The sequence below is a fragment of the Corvus moneduloides genome, chromosome 3 (assembly GCF_009650955.1).
Source record: "Corvus moneduloides isolate bCorMon1 chromosome 3, bCorMon1.pri, whole genome shotgun sequence".
Classification (NCBI taxonomy): Eukaryota; Metazoa; Chordata; class Aves; order Passeriformes; family Corvidae; genus Corvus; species Corvus moneduloides.
The window spans coordinates 65,602,265-65,621,793 of record NC_045478.1 but is presented as its reverse complement, the minus strand read 5'-3'; the positions used below and the strand labels follow the sequence as shown (position 1 = coordinate 65,621,793).

The following is a 19,529-nucleotide window of genomic DNA, read 5'->3' as shown; positions in this document are numbered from 1 at the left end:
AAGATGCATGTTCCAGGGTTGACAGGCTTGCTGACAGCTGGCAAGAAGCAGCCCAGTCCTATTAGCCAGGCCATGGTAGCATTGCAAAATGTGGAATATGTAAAATTTTCTTAAGAAAGGATTTTTTTTTTGATGTTTAGTCTTTCTATACATTCAAGCCTAATCAACAAGAAGGGAGATTTAATCCATGAAAACAGATAGCAGCTAGCAAGCAAGCTCTAAGTGATGTCCAAGTGTTAGAAAAACAAATCAAATTGGTAGAAGAATTGCCTCATTTACCAGGTTTACATTGTTTGCCAGGTTTAGAGCTTGGCATTCTTCATTGATCTCAGACCCAGGGGGAGGCTTACAAATCTTGGGAAGAAGGTTGCCCACTGATAGTTGACACAAGGAATGCAGAATTTACAGGCCACAGGGCCATTTGGCAGAACTCACAAAGTCAGGAAGAAACTAATAAGGCAACTCAGCAACTGTGCTGCAATCAGCTCTCACTGGGTAAAAGGTAGTTCTGGCAGGGGGAGATCCTGACCACCAGCTGATGGACCAGAGACCCAAGAAACAAAATGATTCAAATGAGAAAGACTAAGCATGGTCACTAATTAGCATAAGAAGCAAGAGAATCATCAACTAACAGAAGACAGAATACTAATTGATAAGAAAACTATGTTAACCTGTAACCTTTGTTTGCTAAATGTATTAATGGTAAAGTGTTGATAGTTGGGGTGCTTGATTTATGGAATACCACCAAACACCCAGGCTGGCGCAACTCTGAATAATCAATGTCTCTCTCGAGTGTGTATTTATTGGCATACCAGGTAACTGATCCGATTTTTGTGGACAACAGTTTTTGGGGATGAAGGGCAGCGGCCAGGATGTAAAGGTGCAGTTCAGCCCCCGAGGGCCTCCCGGACCTCTGGTAAGCCTTGGCACAGCCCAAGGATAAGATGTTCCAGTCTGAGAAGGGATTTTACTTTCAGGTGTACCTCCACAGGCCAGGTCTGCACAGCTCTTTGGGCTGACCCTGCCAAGGAAGGAGGCAGAAGGGATGGGGAAGGCGTCACTGCTCAGCCCTGGGCAGCCGGGGCTAGGCTGCCATTCCACCGCTGGGCCAGGGAGAAGCCCCGGCCGCCCCGAGGTCTCCAGCCCTTCCTCACGGCTGCTGTGGGACGCGTTTCAAGCACTAAGGGGCCACGCAGGTGGCGTTCGAAGCTGTAGCTCCGCATACACGGACGGACGGACGGACAGACGGACGGCCCTGCCCGCCCCTCCCGGACAGCAGGGGGCGCTCTCCGCGCCCCGCCGCCCGCCCGCCCACGGCTCCCGAGCCGGAAGCGGAAGCGGCGCGCGGCAGCCCCGGGAGCGAGACCCGGGAGCGAGACCCGGGCGCTGCCGCCTCCCGCGCCATGGCGGCCTCGGCGCTGCCCCCGCTGCCGCCGCAGCTCAAGAGCATCCAGCACCATCTGCGGACCGCGCAGGAGCTGGACAAGCGGGAGCCCGTGGTGGCGTACTACTGTGAGTGAGGAGGCGGCCGCAGCGCCGCCCCGCCGGGCCCGGCCGCCGCTCCCTCCCGCGGCCGCCAGCCGCTGCACCGGGCGGAGCGCTCCTCCCCTGCCCTCCCGGGCTGCCCGGGGGATGTGCGGAGACGGGGGGCGGAGGGAAGCCCCACCTCTGGGCGGTGCGGGGTGGTCGCGGTGTGCTCGGCTGCCGCTCTGTGCTTGCGGAGTTAAAGGCTCTTCGCAGTCGTAGTGCTTATTCGGCAGCCCGGCTGCGTGCGCGTACGCCACCGTGCAAAGTGGCCCTGATGGGATAGTCCTAAGAAGTATGGCAAGAAATAGCATTCAAGAACCTTTTCAGAGTTTTTGTCCTCCTGTCCTGTGTAACCCTGAATAAGTATTTTGAGTCTGAGAATCTTTAGTTCTGATAGTAGTTCTTCCCTTCCCTTTTCTTTCCTTTTCTTCCCTTTCCCCTTTCCTTTCCCTTTTCCGTTCCGTTCCTGCCCCGCCCCGCCCATTCGCACGGGGTCGGGGTTCTCAAAGGGAGTGAGTGGGTTGCTCTTTTTCTACTTCTTTCACCGAAATGAACACAGTAAAACCTTACTGTAAATCTTGCAAATTAATATGTAGATTTTTCAAGCTAATATGGCTTCTAAGCTAATTAAGAAATGCAAGCCTGCTGTTAAGCTTAAATGCCTGTCACAGTTAAGCCACACTTGGAAAGCGCCTAAGACTAGCAGATCACCAGAAATGTATGTTTATGTTGTCGACAGCCCACCCTTAAGGGGAAGGAAGGTGTGTCATCACAGTGTTGTTTTTTTTTATTGAGATGCGAGGTTATTTGGGGGGTTTACTTGGCTTGTCTTCAAGAAGAATGAAATAAAAAATAGATGTAGAACTGGTAGTTTTTCTTTGTAAGGTGATTTTAATTTAGAAGAATGAAATCTTGACATTCAGGTTTCAGATAGCTCTGAAAAAGCTGTCATCCGAGTGACAGAAGAATAATTTTACCTTTTCTGTGATACACAGGAATAGTGTGCTAACTTGGAGAAGTGCAACCAGGAAGGTGAGGTAGCCACATTTTAGAACACTGGATGTTCTCAGTAGTACTCTCTCTTTATTTACTGGAAAAACAGGACGAGTGGCACTGCGTGTGGCAGGAAACACCAGCTAGGTCAAGTTGCACTGAGTTTTTTGTTGTTTGTTTGTTTTTCTTTATTTCTCTGGGTTTTTCTGTCATTATTCTGTCATTTTTCTGTCATTCTGTCATTAATAACCTGTCTGGCTATACAAGAAAAAGATATGCATTAGTGTAGGTGATAAAATACAAGTCTATTTTAAACCAGAAATGTTTTTAGTGTATGATCTCTACTTTTCTTTGTGTTTTGCATTCTGAAGCTTAGGTCTTAGCGTAGAGGGAAAAAAAGCCCGTGTTGGATAATTACCATTTCCTGTAAAGTCGCTTGCCTTGTCTGTCCTAAGCAGTCTGAAACTTTTTATTTTTTCATTTGAGTGCTTCAACACATCTGATTCATTACTGAGTATAGCAGAGACTGTATTCCAGAGATATCTTTTTCATTACAGTATTACGTAAAGTAAAAAGCACTGATACCTCTTTTTCAAGTTAGGTCTTGCTCATTCTTCTCCTTTGTGTATTTAAAAAAAACAAAGGATCTTTGTTTTCACCAGTGTTCCGCTGATGACACTTACTTCCTCCCGTGGTGGATGAGTTTGTCTGGATTGGTGAAAATGCATTACTCCTGTTCCATAGTTGTTTTTGTCTTCATTTAGTTCTGGCTTTGAAGCAAAAGTAAGGTTTATGAGCCATTAATTTTTAACATTGTGGGTTTGGAATAATTGCATGGAATCCCAAAGTATTAATTATTAATATTGCTACTATCAAAAAAAAAAAAAAGTACTGCATATACTCCTAGCGTGCTGTGAATAATAAAAGCTTTACTAAAAAGATAAATTTTTAGAAGTGTAGATCTGGGGACACAAAAAATTTTCAAGAATACCTTTCAGATAGTGTTTTGAAAACGCTTCTCATTAGACACATCACTGAAAAAAGTGAGCATCTCTTTGTGGAGCCTTTGAAATGGGTTTCAGAGAAGCTCTATACGTTTTATATAATGTATTGTTTGGAAGGAATGGAGTGAGGAAAGCACTGTGCATGCTAAGTCGTGTGGTGTTGCCTGTGCTGGCACTTCTCCACCAGCCTCATCTGCAGGCACATGCCTGGCACCCTGCATGTCCTGGGACCAGGAGGCTGGTGAGGCACGGCAGAGTGCACCCTGTGGTGAAAGGCCATGCGATGGGACAGTGCTGCATGTTCCATCACAAGGCTGCTTTCACAGGCACCCTGTGAGGGGGAGCATTGGTTAGCTGGTGGATGTAACTATCAGTCTGAACAGTGATGTATTTATAGCTTTGGAATGTTGCCATACGTGGTTCATACGTGGAAAAAAGCTTTGGTCACAATACTATTAATGTTGCCATGGTACAGTAGTTTGCAGTATGGGCATATGTATGCTAGGTTTTGTTTTATGTTAATTTTAGTTAAATTCCTCTATTATATGTCTAATAATAAGAGCTGTGACACAAATTAATTTGAGCATCAGAAGTAAGTGCACTCTGACAAGATGTGTTTGCAACCTAAAATAATTGCTGTCTATAGCTTAGCAATAAAATTGTCAGAGAAATTACTGCTGTCATTACTTTTTTGTCTCTCATCATAGGTGATATAGGTGTACTCTTAAAGCTGGGAATTTATATGGCAGTTACATGTTTTATTGGCATACACTATTTTAATTTTTTTTCTCTTGTGTGCATTTTAAGCATTAGGATAGCATAAATCAGTAATGCCACCTAAAGAAAATGCTGTAGTCCTTCTCTGGTCTCTCATTCCCAACCCTAGAGTGGTTTGGAAGCAAATGTTAATCTAATTGCATGATGAAAAACAATAATAAGCTATTTTTCAGCCCGGCCGATTCACTGCTGCTTAAGCAACTGTGTTCCCACAAAGACAAGGAACAAGACACAGTGGCTTGGGACAAAGGCAGGACTCCTGCTTTTTTGGTATTGCTGGCATATGTTGATTTACAGAAACTGTAATTTAATTCCCATTAATCCGTTTTACACAGTTTAAATAGCTGCAGCAGGGATTATTTATCTTTTTCAACAGTCACATCATTTTCCACATGAGAAATAAAATGTTGAACATTGATGTTCTTGTACACTATAACACAACACTTTTTGTTGTGGTACTTCCACACTGCAAAAATTAAAAAACTGGTTTATTACTGGTAATCCTGTGTAATCCTTACAAAACCTTCATGCTTAACCTCTTTTTTAGGTAATCAGATTCAAAGCAGAATATGATCAGTAGCTTTAGATGTTGTGTGTAAACTATTACCTTTTTATTGAAGTAATTAAAATATATTTTTTTCCTGACAGTATGTACCATAAATTAACATGGTTGTAACATTCGTTCTACCCAGAACACAGACCGTAGAGAAATAAAGAAACCAGGTTTATTTTTTTAAAGCTTTTAAGAGGACATGATCTCACAAAATAATTCTTTTAAAGAGATTAAACACTTAATGGTTAATGTAAGTGTCCAGCACTGCAGTGATCTACCACTTTACTTTAAACGCTTTCTTCCCCATTTGATACTTTTTTTCACTTTTGTATTATTTGTTAATCATTAAGTATGTAGGTATTTCAGGTTCGGTAAAGGTCAGTTTATTCAGCAGGTATAAGGGAATACTAGAAAAGAATGCTACATTGGTTGCCTAGCAAAAGTCAAGTAAGTAATTGGTAGTCAATAAAATAACTTATTATGTTAAAAACTTACATGAGTCTTACTGTTTGACTACTTTGAGATGTTATTTTGCAGACACAAGGAGGCAGGCTCTGATTAAAAAAAAATCTCTGGCCTGTAATAACTGAAGAAATCATATATCCAAACTGTGGCAGTTTGACTGATAAGTTTGGGGTCTTTTTAATTGCAAGGTTTGAGAGGTAGCTGTATCTTCCAAAAACTTCAGGTTTACAGTTTAAAGCAAGATTTTCATTAATGGCTGTTGTTTCAGCCTTCCTGTAGCATTGTTAATCTCTTTGCAAAGATGATTGGTAGTCTATACTTACTGAACATTGATACTCTAATTCAAAAGTATTGAGAGAATGCCAGTGAGTTGCCAGAAAAGGACTGATGTTTCATGAACAATGTTTGGATAGCCAATGAATCCAACATGAAAAAAATTATGATTCTAGTAATTTTCAAAAAGCAAAGTGTGGTGATTTTTGCTTTACTAAACATCAGCAAACAACCATGTAAGATCAGTAGATTGGTTCTGTATGAAAGAGGTGTGAAAAAATGCTTCCAAAGGATCATACTCTTGCATTAACCTTTGTGCGTTTGTGAGATCAAGCAGGAGAGGAGCAAAAGAGACAATTTTTTTTCCACAACTAGTTGGCAACCTCTTGAACCAAAAGTCATTCAGCTTTTAACAGAAATATCCCTCTGCTAAATGTGACTGGCTTTTCACATTCAAGTGTCGTCAGACACCTATTAAAACAAGCTTCTCTTTGCATACAAATTTTATGAGTTTATTATTATTAATATTATTATTACAGAAAAAATAGACTGTAAAGTTCATGGTCTGACTAAGAATTTGGGAAATATAGTTACTGTGCAGTTTTACAACTCAAATACTGTTGTTTTTTACTGATACTTCCTTAGAGCAGAGGACTAATAATGGCCAAATATTTTAATTGAGCTTTTAAATAATTCAACTTTTTATTGTATCGTAATGCATTTCGAATGATTAATTTAGAAGATGCAAGTAATTAAGAATTATTAATAAAATTAAAAGTAACTGGTATTTGCTGTATTTGGAGAGATTCAGCACATACTTAATGATTTCGTTTATTCTGGGACACTGTGCAATTGAAATGCTTAAAAGAATGTGCTTATAACATTCCATATCTAGTATGATCCAATTCCTGATCCTTCCAGTTTAAATACTCATCTTTTGTATTAGTTTTGTGTAGTCCATTTGTAAAAGTACATTTTCCATATTCTCATATTGCTGGTGGCAGAATACTATTTTGTGGGCTACCAATACAACAAATGTTTTAAAGGCTTTTATTAGAGCTTGCATACAGAAGAATAGATTTAATCTCTTCTTTACTCAAGGTAAGTTAAAGTAGTCAGATATTTAAGTAAATAGCAGTTTCATAGTGTACTGTTAGACTTGTCTTGCTTGTGCTATAAGCTAAAACTTTTTCTCAATTTATACTTTTCCCTTTGCTTTCTATTTTTTTCTGTTTTCAGTCTTTGTTCGCTCTGATTATTTCAAAGATTTGTAACTGGGGAAGACTGTGCTCTTAAAATTGTTTTGTCTGTGCAGACAGAAAAACTAAAAAGTGTTAGGAATGACAAAGACAATTATATAAACCCCACAATCCTCAAAGCAAACTGTGGGTGGTGGCAAAAATTAAGATGATATTAACTCTTGTGTAGTATTTTTGGGCACTTGCTTTGATTATATAGGAAATATTTTAAAATAATCTGACAGAGATAGGAATGAGAACATAAAATAGAACAAGTGTACTTCAGAGTTCGAAACCTTTTCTGAATTACATGTATTTGTATGAAACTCATAAATTTCACTTGTATGGTAAATGTAAATGTGTAAATTTAGTGTAAATATACTAAGGTGCCTTGTTTCCGGCACATAATTCACCTTTTTTTGGTATATATTTATTGAACTTGAACCTCTGGAAGTAGAATTAACAACTGTCTTTTCCTGCCTGAGGTTTGCTGCTGCCTTTGAAGAAGGGATGCATTAACATCAGTATTCTGATTTGCAGAAACACAGAACTGTTGAGGTTGGAAGGCTTTGTACATCCCCTCATGCAATCCCCTGCTCAGAGCATAATCACTAGGGCAGGTTGGTCAGGACTGTGGGCAGGCAGTTTTTGAACATCTGCAAGGATGGCGACTCCACAACTGCTGGGAGCAACCTGTTCCAGTGTGTGATTACCCAGACAGGAGAAGATTTTTCTTATGTTTAAATGGGATTTCTTGTATTTCATTTTGAGCCTGTTGCCTCTTGTCCTGTCACTGGACACCACTGAGAAGGGTCTGGCTTCGTCTTCACTCCCCACTGCCCCCCTTCTCACGTAAGGTATTTATATACATTGATAAGACCCTCTGATTCTTTGCTTTTCAACACTTAAACAATCTGAGCTCTCTTCCTCTCCTGGTGTGACAGATGTTCCTAGCTTTTCATCAGCTTTGTGGCCCTTGCCATGTCTCATCCTGGGGATCCAGGACTGCAGGTGTGGCACACTAGTGCCAAGTAGAACAGAAAGACTCTTTGCCTCAACCTGCTGGCGACACTTCTCTTGATGCAGCTGTGGATGCTGTTAGCCATTAAGGTCAGGAGTACACTTTTGAAGCTTTCAGTTGATGCTGCCAGCCTAATGCCTTGTCTTTTGCTAGTTTCCTTCAGCATCATGTAATGAAGAGAGAGTGTAAGGCCAAGTTTGTTTGTTAGTATGTTAAATCTATTTTTTAAAGTCTTTGATTTCAGACAGCTTGGACTTAGCCATGTAGAAATATCATGTATTTATGATCTGCATGCAGAAATTATGTGATTGGAATATGACACATTAATGTTCATGAAAGCAAGAATAATTCATTTTTATATGAAAATATGTTTCCAGTAGTTTTGAATTTGAGTAGAATCCAATTTAATGTCCTTGTTTGTTGGAACTGTAAAAGGAAGAGAGGCCCGGGGACTCTGGCGGGGGGAGGAATGCAGTCCAAACCAATATGGTTGATAACAGCAAAACTCCGTTTATTAGCAATCCAGAGGCACTTACATAGTATACCAGCTTGTTAACTCTTAAGTGGCTTAAAACTTACCAAAATGCATTTCTACTTCTACATAATTGGACTTACATTGGCAAGCTTCTACAGTTATGTTATGATTAAAAGAATTCAGAGTTTACCTCCCCCTCTCCAGGTCTTACCTGAACAGCTGCAAATCTTCAAGACTCCCTCTTTGTTTCTCAGGTTTGTTTCTCACACGAATTTTTCTCATGCAGAGTTTTTCTCACAGGCCTTTTGCTTGCAGGCCTATTGCTACAGTTCTTTTATTGATCCCATAATTCTATCAATAATCCATGCCCCTGATCCTTTAATAATTGCAACACTTGTTCCCCTTGCTTCCCACATTTATATTCTAACTGTTGGCTTCCTGTACCAAGCAGTTAACAAACATTTTTCTGTCAGTGGTTTGACAAGAGAGAGGAAGATGTAGAATATGAATGAGTAATAAATTACAGCCTGGAAAAGCTTTCATCCCTTAATCAGAATCAAAATATGGCTAAAATTTATTGCAATGTTATTTTTTACTATTTTATGTCACTTTGTTACTATCAAATGTCAAAAATATTCCACTTGCTAATAATTTATTTTCTATGCTAGAGAATTAAATACACACAGGGAAAAAGAAGTATAATCTTTTGATCCTGTTAGAGCAGGAAAAAGAAAGATGGATAGTAGGACAGAATTAGGAAGATAAAGAATCAACCTATTGTGCATGCTTGCTGGCTGGAACTTTTGTTCTCCAGTATTTTTTACTTGGCACAAAGTTAGTTTAAAATGGGAGCAAGGGGAGTTTCAGTTGTTACACAAACATAAATCTGGAGTGACTTACTGTGTATGAGGAATGAATGTCTGGCACATACTAAAGACAAAATACTTGCTCTGAAATTGTGCTGTGTATTAGCAAAGGAAAAATAACGTGGTATTACGTGACATAAATAAAGGGAGAGAAGTTTCTGTAAAGCTCACTGTATAATTCCAGCCAGCACACCCACACTTAGTATTTACTGAACAGAGCTTAAGGGCAGCAAATCAAGATGTATATTTTGTAGTTGTCTTGGCATAACATTTTTATGAGAATGATTACTTGCCAAGTCTTTATGAATTTGAAGATAAATGTCGTGTCTGCAAACTGTCTTAGTTAATAATTGGCAAAACAGTCGTGTCTTTGTTGTAAAATTACAAATTACTTTAGCTCTACTTATAATGTTATTTAATATTTAAACATTAGTTCTATGTAGCCTCCTTTACCTCCTTAGTACTTTATGCACATACTATACTACTTCATTGGCCACATAAAAGTCTTTTTTGCTACTTGAATAGAGGGGGGCAAAAAATAGTTGTATCTATTATAAAGCTGAGTGCATAAAAAAAAAGGAGGAATAATTTCATTCACCTATTTGTTTCCAGATATTCCAGATCTTCATCATAAATAGTGAAGAGAGATAAGAATTACAGGTCGTTTAATTCCAAGATTGTCTACGTTCTTAACATACTCCATTTTGGCTTTAAAAACTTGAAAACTTTTGCAGCTATAATGTATGGGTTTAGTTCTCTTTTACATTAACATTTCCAGAAGCTTGGCTGTTCACAGAGGATTTTTTTTTATCAGAAGTTCCAAAGCAAATGGCTCCTGTAAGTCAGGTTCTTTAGTTTTAACAGTATATCGCTGGTCATTAGGGACATGCACTTTAAACATTTTTTTCAATGTATACAGAGAAGTTCTGAAGAGAAAACCAAAATGATTTTGATGTAAAATGGCCTTTCAAGTGCGGTATTCTACAAGGTAAAACAATGCATTTGTAATACAGAACACTAAGAGGATTTCTTTTGTGGTGTCTATACCCTTCAGGAGATTACCTTCCACTTACTAGAAATGGAACCACTTCCATTAAAGCAAAAGTTTTGGGACTTATCAAGCATAGTAATTTGCAATATTACAGAATATTGCTTTTGCAATATTACAGAAACCAGAACAGCTGTATATAATGTAAAATAATTTGTTTTCTTTTAGATGCAGGGGAAGGGGGCAACTGAACTGATGTCACTGTTGACTTTCTTAGTGGAGATGTTGGAGGCAGTAAACTTTTGGCCTCTTGCTTACACGATATTTGCTACTGAGATTACCTGTCAGCATAAGCATGGAGGACAGTTCTTTGACCATTAATTGCCAGTTTAAAATTTGACTGATGATATTAACACAGGAGAGGTATGTTTTGCTCTTGCTGCTGAAAATTTAGTAATGAAGTGAGTTTGCCCATTTGATACAAGTTAGGCATGAAAAGCACGTTATAGATTTCCTTCACTGGGTGAAAACATATTTTTTGGTTATTACCATGTATCTTTACAATAAGTAATACCTGTGTGATTGAGCACTCACAAAATGAAAGATATGCAAGAGAACCCCTTAACTGGCAAAGGCAGTAGTATCAAAACCAACACAGTCTTACAGATAGCCTTCATGTAGAATACTTGGGACATTTCAAAATTAGAGCAGAGAGGATGACAGAAGACACAGATGTGGAAGAACTTGCATTTGGAAATAAACTAAAATTTTTTCCTTAGGAATATGTTATAGTAATACTCAAAATTGAAAGAGTAGAAATGGTAGAACGCTTTTTCTTGTTGTCAGCAATAAGGCAAAGGATTGCTTACTGCTTTCAGATTCATTCCCATGTTGCTCTTCATACAGATAATTTCAGAAGCAAAATTTCAAAGCATTAAAAGATAATTATATTTATTTCAGTAGTGTCTTCAAAGATACATACCGCATTATTTCCTCCTCTTCCAATTTTGTTTTCCTGTTTTGTTTAAAGATAAATACCACATTATTTCCTCCTCTTCCTATTTTGTCCCTAGAAATCTCTTAGTTCTTTCAGTTTTTCAGCTGTTTCACCTTCTGTTTGCTTGGTAAGTTTAATGATAGAGGTTTTCAGTCTTAAAGCCCTACTTTTGACTAGAGCAGCATTGAGTAAAGCAGTAAGTGTACCTAAACATACTTAACATTCTGTGTGTCACTGATGAGATTCAAACTGTGGAGAGTTTTCTTCTGTATCTTCAGTTCATTGAGTGAAGCTGATGTTCGTGGAGATTTTGACTGGTAGTGTCTGGTTTGTGTTTTCTGACTTAAGGGTTGCCTCATTTTTCGTTGCAATCAGATGGTTTTATCAATGGTATCTGAGCCAAGACTACCGTTTGGCACTGAATGCTACTATATAGTGATGCTCTGTCAATAGTCTTTTTTACAGACATCACGCTCATTCTTGATCACCACTTACTTGAGAAAAAAGGAATAGCTTTTGCCTTTATCTCAGTGACTGTCTCAGCAGAGGCCTATCTCTGGACAGGTTAGTCCTTCTTTCAAACATATAAAAGTACGTGAAGAAGTGAGCATGCAAAAATTCTGGACTTCAAAAGCTTTTAAAGATCACAGTAGACTTTCTTGTTAGGGTAAAGTGTGCTTTGACCTTTTGCCAGTTAATAAGATCTTTCAGGAAATCTTAACAATTTCTGTAGGCAGTGCTACAAATTGGGACTTGGTGGCTGCATGTGGTAACTGTCTCCTATGGTCAGTTTTGTGGTACAGAGATGTAATTGCTGTGCCAGGTGGAACACATTTCATCTTATCTCAGGTGACATTAATAGTCTATGTCTAGGATGTCTCTGTTCTTAGTATCTTAGAGCTGCTGCTGCTAGAGCACCTTCTTGCCTTCCTGGCAGTCTGTGCTGTGGATAATAGTCCTTTGATCTTTAACAACCTAAGAACCTTGGGTACCTTGGTCCTAGGAAGGAAGGTTAGGAGGAAATAGTGTTGGTATGGAAGATTGCTTGATGTCATCCACAGTGTAAAGTTACATATGGACAAGAAAAAGATGTTTCTTATCTGTAACTATTGTTCCCTGACACGTAATTTCTGTGTGTTCAAGACTTTTTCTGCATTTGTTCATTGGGGTGCCTGAAGGAGTCCTAAAGTCTTTCTCAGCCTCTGAAATCCTAAGAGGGGAAAGGGCTGGCTTTTCAGGGCTTCATACAAAGTGTACAGATGTCACAGTCCTGTAAACAAACCCCTTTGGATATTAGTGAAGAAAAAATTATCTGGCATTCAGTATTTAAATGGATGTATTTGCAATGAGAGTAAAAAAAATCCCCATATAGGTAACACAAGAGTAACAGTTACAAATTAGAAGTACTTTTAATTTTTAAACTGATCAAGACTAAAGATATTTGCAAGATCCATTATATGGAAAACAGAGTTCTTTTTATGTAAATGAGTTATGGACAAGATCTGAAGATGCATACTTCAGCAAGTAAGGTAAATCTGTATCCTATAATGACCAAATACATTTTGAATTTGTCACCCTAATGCATATCAGTCTAAAATGAATTTATTTGCCTCTGAAAATATCTGATCTTTTCATTCATCAAAAAGAGGTAACTGATCTAGATGGCTCATAGGTTTAGCAACCTTGTGTTAATTCTTAAGTTTTATATTGTTAAATTGTATCATGAAATGTGTTCAGGGGAGCTTACAATCAAGTATGTACTTAAAATCAATTTAATCAAAGATTGCGCATTAGCTCCTTGTCATGTGATGATGGTATTTTAATTGATAGATGACTTAATATTAATTTTAGTGCCTTAGATACAATTCTCTGTATCTTTCTGTGTTTGAATTTCTTTGAAATCTAATTTCAACTTTACATGTGGTGTTTTTAATGTTTGACATTAACATGTCAGCATCCTGAAGATAAATAAGGTGGGCTTAAGAGTACCTATCAGTAAGTAGCTCAATAATGATGTTGTCACTTGATGAGACCTACATAGCAATTCTTCCATTTGTCATGGTCAAGTGTTGTAGTTGTTCTTAGTCTTTATTAATTCCTTTAGTTTTGTTCAGGACTTTCACATGGTTGTTCTTTACTGGAAACTTGAATACGAAGATGCTAGATCCTTTTATACATTGTAATAGTAAAACTAGAGAGGCGTTGGAGAGCAGAAGTATTTTGTTTTTCAGAAGAATGTCTTTAAATAGTTGGGCAACCCAACGGCTTTAACATTGAAAAGTTAGTGAGCTTTGCAGTCCCGAATAAGGAACATACACTTTGGCTTCAACATTCAGTTGTATATGAAATGGGAAATACTACTTTAAAAATCCAGAAAAATTAGCTAAATTATGGTGCTCACCAGCAGAATCTAAGTAAGTTTTAGAAAGATATTTAATTTGTTAGACAAACTGCTAATAGATGGAAAAGGCAGACAAGCTTTTGAGCATATGTTTTCTTCTGCAGCAAGCATCAGGATAAGTACAATGTGATGACAATTGTGTAATATTTGTGTTTACTGAGGTAATTCAAAGGGAAGAGGTTCTCTCTAGTGTATGAAGAGATGCTTGGGAGGAATGAGATACTAAAGCTGTGAAGCAAGTAAGGATTACTTGCAGAACTCTGTGTCCTGCAAGAAGAAGGACATGGGGTATTCCATAATAACTACTTCATGATAATATTTGGTGGAGTTACGGCTTTTGACTCTTAAACTTTGCATTTGAAGGTGTTTTTTAGGACTCCCTTGAAAGTCAGAAGGGAGAGTTAGAGGAATGGGTTTCTTGTGGGAAATGTGGGAAATCTCCATTTGATTACTGAATGTTTCTGGCCATTTTCCCTTCTTAGTGTGTGTTAATCCTAGTAAATAATACTTACTTGGGTTTGCCCACAGTTTCATGAAGCCTGTTAAGTTCTGCCATGTGCAACTCTAAAACTCACGGATTTTTCGTAGTAAAAAGATAACTTTTAATCAGAAGATGTTAATAATTCATTTTCAAGATCTTAATAAAAATGCGTAACTCTTCTTGCAGGGAAAGTTAGATAAAGTCCGTTTTGTCTGATTTGAAGATCAGGTTTGTGTCTTGAGTGTTTTGGTGCTATGTACGCACATACATGGAGATAGGAGATGCTTAATACCATTTGTTCAAGTGTTTTAAGGCTAACTGGCTTCTGCTACGTGAAGTTCCATTTATATCCATACACTCTCTCAAATCAATTTGAAGTTCCTATTTGAGAGATTTGCAAGTGAGGGTGGTGGGTAATTTATAAAAGCACTTAATATTGCATAATAGTGATACAAACATCAGTTTGAAATGAGTGGGAATAGACATTGGGGAAAAATAAAGCATAAACCTCTCAAAAATATATTCTAGTATCTCTGCAAGGCCAAACCTTACATTTCACTGTCACTGCTCACTTGTACTGGAGTCAGTACATGGTTAAATCATTAGTTTGTCTTTCAGGTGTGTTGGGGGGCATTGCTTTGTTTGCTTATGGGTTTTGCCTTAGATAAATGACTTTTGGTGGTTTTTGTGTGTTTTGTATCATTTCAAGGTCGTTTGTATGCAATGCAAACAGGGATGAAGATTGATAGTAAAACCCCAGAATGCCGTAAATTTTTATCCAAACTTATGGATCAGTTGGAAGCTGTAAGTAGAATTTATTGCTTTCCTCAAAAATGATCATGATATTAATTTAATTTTCATTTAAACTTCTGTAAATACTGTCTCTTCTCTGCAGCTATTCTGCATGCAGGCATACTGTATGAACCTCGGTTGTATGTAAGAAATTGCAGAAGGATTGGAAGGAGATAAAGCTGTATGTGCATGCACATAATTGAAATTTTGCCGTAAGATTTCGTGTAGACAGTACAAATTACAATGCTTTATTTGTACATATTCTCATGACAAATCATAATTCATTATGAAGTTAATGCAGGTGTTCTAGAAGACTTTTTAAATTGATTTGCCTTTGATTCCTTGAAGTCTTAAGAGTTGCTTTCACTGCTGTAGGGCTTAATAGCCTAGTCCTTGGATGCTTTTGAAATCTTTAACCTAAACTGTTGTATCTAGGGAGCTTTTTAAAATATTCTTTAAAAGACGAAGATACTTCTGGTTGTATCCTGTACTGGAGATTGGAGGTTTTATTTTATGAATTTTTGTAAGCACAGTCTAATCTGTGTGGGTAAGGGTCTATGCCATGCTCTTCTGAATGGACCTGATACTATTAAAAACCTTTAATAAAACAAGAGTTAAACAAAGAAAGGTGAGGTTGTTGTACAGATGGTCAGCTTATGTTACAGGAACTGTTTATGTTCGTACCCTGTAGTTTTCAGTATTCTCGAGGGAAGAAGTTTGTTGATTTTAAGTTCTAAGTGCTCATTTGGAAGCAGAAAGTAATGTTGAAAAATGAAGCAGCGGTTCTTTTTTTTGGTCAGTATTGGTGATTCCATCCAAAATCTAGCAGTGCCTGAAGAGTTTGTGTGCAAGTAGTACAACAGCCCTCAGTTTTGAAAGATGGATGACTTAGAAGTATTCAAGGCCAGGTTGGATAGGTCCTGAGCAACTTCATCTAGTGAATGGCATCCCTGCCCACAGCAGGAGAGTTGGAACTGGATGACCCTTAAGGTCCTTTCCAATCCAAACCATTCTGTGATTCTTCAGGAAAAAATGAAACATGAACCATTTGTCCTTTTTTTTGGTAACATTTAGTTCTTGCTTTTTTTATCTTTTATTTTTTGCAATGGAAAATTCAGTGTACAGTGACTTCTTGGTGTGTTATTTCATTGGATTTTGACATCATTAATGGGTCTGGGGTTTATGTTGAAAGGGAAAGAGATGGCAGGAGAGGTGAGATTAAAACTCAATAAGATTTTGCTCTTCATTTCCTAATAATTGTTGGAATTTTCTGGATTACTTGTGGTACTGAAGCAGTTAATGTCCAGCATTCAGTTACCCTTTCTGTTTCAAAATTGAAAAGACTAAAAAAGCAGCAAAAATCCATAGTTTCACCTTTTGGTTACTGGTAAGATTGTCTGTGTGACAACTGACGCACAAGTATTGAAGATTCTTCTATCTGAGTGGTGGAAGGACAGAGAGAGCACTCCTAATCAAGTCTAATAGAGCAGTTTTGGGGCTAGGAAGTTCGGATTTATGGAAAAGTTGGACCCCTGCTGTTACTTAGTAGCTGCCGTTTCCAGTCTGTTCGTAACCACCAGGGGGCGCAGAGGGGTGCGGTTCAACTCTGTCAAATTAAACCTAAATGCCTTGATTTTTAGGTTGAAATTTTGTATCAGTGTTTAAAACACCAGTACTGCTGTATTGAATCACAGATTGTGTGAAGGATAATTTCAAAAGTAAACATCTTGGTTAACTGTAATACTTTTAGAAATGCAACAGTGTTAGTCATGTGTTTGAAATTATTGAGCATCAGATCAAGTATAGGAATCAGTTATTTTCTGAGTGTGAGGTATACAGATAGGTTGGGGAAATATATGTGTATACCAATAGCTTTCTTCCTGAGTTAACTTCAGTGTTTGAGTGTTTCATTTGAACTTACGAATTCTGGTACTTTTACAAGAGAATTACACTTCGTAAAACACATACTTCTTGAAAACTACATAGAGTAGTTAGATGAAAGCCTTTAAATTTAAAATTCTATTTGGAAAACTTATATTTAACTACTGAAATCAAGTAACTTTTCTGGTAATGTCCTATGTCTTAGAAAGTTGGCAGCAGTCTAAAAAACATGGAAATGCTGCCTGCATGATTAAATTTTCTTCGCACGCACAGTGAAAAATAACTACAATTCAGAGATTGTTTTTAAATCTTTTGGCAAAATAAAGGCTGCAGGTTAGTATCATGCAGTGTTCCTGTTTTTGTTCTCTAAGGATAACCTGAGATTTCCTTATGTGCAAACAGTAAGCCTATTCAGAAGCTGTAAATCCACCTGTTGTAACTGTTGGAGGGCTGTTTGCTTTACTGATTTTTATTAGGAAACCTGAGGATTCTTGTACTCTAACATCTTTGAAAAGAGGTCTTTGAATTGAAATACACTGCTTACACTGGAAATTCCAGTAAATCCATAGGTCACTAGATCGGTCAAGGTAGGGCTCAGACACTTTGAAACATGTAATGGACTGCAGTGAAATAACCTTACAAGGGGGAAGATACATGATCACTCTGATCTACAGCACCTTTGTAAAGCATGCATTACTTTACCAGTTGAACTGTGTTGAATCCTGACACAGGCTTCAGAATACTAAGGGTATTTCAGATACTAAGGGAAAAAATATCTGTTGCTATTCCTTCACAGTATTATAGTTGTGTTTATTTTTAACTTTGGGGGGAGGGGGGTGGTTTTTATAAGCATTTTGTGACTGAAGCTTCAGAGCTACTCATTCGTAATATTTCTCTCTTTAAAAGAATGTGCTTTCTCTTTCACATGCTGCTTTTAGCCTTTGTTATGTTGGAAGCTGTAAAACAAAGCATAAGTCGTTTCTTTTTAAATTGTACTTGACTTTGTTTAAATCAGCAAGTTCTTTTGTGTTTGGAGAATTGCTATGCTCTAATAAAGTGATTAATGTATTTTTCCAACATTTTTCAGATGAAAAAGCAATTTGGTGATAATGAAGCAATTACTCAGGAAATTGTTGGTTCTGCTCATGTGGAGAATTATGCCTTGAAAATGTTTTTGTATGCAGACAATGAAGACAGAGCTGGGCAATTTCATAAGTAGGTGAAAATCTTTGGGTTTCTTATCTGAGTTAAGATACTGGTCAGGGAGTGTGCATATCCAAATGCTCTTTAATTTGACTGGAAACAAGAATTGGGCTTTAATATATTGTTTTTCTCTTCTGGAAAACTCCATTTGTTACAACTTTTAGGTCTCTAACTTCACACATTAACTGGTATCCTTCCCCTTATATTCCTTACAGGTTTGGTCGCCTACTGGCAAGCCTTCTCAAATCGCAGGCTAATGTTGTGCTTTATTTACATCAAGTGTGTTATAGTTTCTGTTGATTAGTGATAGTAAAATAGCTGTGATGATCCGTTATGTAGTTTGGTTTACAGCAATTACTACAGCACATTCGTGTTTTTCTAACCTGATACAGGATTTCGGATGTTCTACATAGAATATTCTGAACTAGAAACTAAGTGCAGAACACGTAACCAGTTTTAAAAAATACTAAACATTTTCTGCACAGTAGTTAGGAGACAATCAATATATTGCTAGATTTAAACATTGTGAAGCAGCTTCTGTAACATCAGATTAAAAGGAAAAAAAATAGCAATGTTTGGCTTGAAATAAGCTGGTATGATCTAAGATGACAACTCCTAAAATGTGGTTCTGAGAGACTGACATTACCAACTTAGCAAAATGTTTTCTTTTTTGCAGAAACATGATAAAATCCTTTTATACTGCAAGTCTCCTGATAGATGTTCTAACGGTATTTGGGGAGCTCTCTGAAGAGGTAAGTGTCAGGTATATGAGTGTATTATCTGACTGCTTTTCCAAGCACAGATGTTGCTTTTATAATCCGTGAATATAAATTTCAAAGAGCATAGGTTCTAATAGTGTAGCCAAATACTTGTTAGTAAGCCATAAAGAATCATGCTAATTATTTCAAGTCATATGTGAAATACTAGACATCTGTTAGAAGATGTTTCATGACAAGTATCAGTTAGAAATTCAAAGTTCGATTATTACTGTGGGACGCATAGCATTACATTGAGTAGGTGGGAATACTTATAGGGGAAAAACGATGCAAGGTTCCTGACTTTTCCCATCTTCTCATTTTTCCGTGTCCTTCTTGACATTCACAGACTTGACATCCTGTATGTAAATCCCCAGTCTGATAAGTATGCCTAATGTCCAGTCATACTTGCTCAGTTGTTGTGGCTACTTTCATTTGTAAACATTGGAAAGAAGGTAAAAGAATGGTCTTGATAGTGGTGCACTTCTTGAGTACTATAGGATGTAAGTGTAGATACTAAAGATAGGTCTTAGCCAAGCGAAATGCTTGCTGAAGAGTTCTTACAAGATTCTCCCATTTTCTGTAGCCTGAGACTATACCAATCTAAAATTTTCACCTCATCAAGAGGCACAAGTAAGTTTGCTTTTTGATGTGTTCTCTTAAAACTGCCTGCTCTGCACCCTCACATCCTTTACTGGATCCAGTTATAACACTTCCTAGAAGCCAGAAAGTGAATGCACATTTGCACATTGAATTGGACTGAAAAAACCCAATCTTAGTGTGTAGGAATCCAGTGCACAGAACAGTGCACTGATCCATTGACTCCTCAGAGTACCTGA

The 19,529-nt window shown here is 37.8% G+C and overlaps 1 protein-coding gene across 1 annotated transcript in view; it reads left to right on the top strand.

The window, feature by feature from the left end:
* The first annotated feature begins 1,327 nt into the window (after positions 1-1,327).
* The window catches only part of VTA1 (vesicle trafficking 1), a 37,889-nt gene continuing 19,687 nt past the window's right edge, over positions 1,328-19,529 (top strand). Inside the window, 4 exon segments of the mRNA XM_032102000.1 lie at positions 1,328-1,512; positions 14,769-14,863; positions 17,820-17,947; positions 18,612-18,687. Coding sequence (XP_031957891.1) covers positions 1,404-1,512; positions 14,769-14,863; positions 17,820-17,947; positions 18,612-18,687 — 408 coding nt within the window. The 5' untranslated portion in view covers positions 1,328-1,403.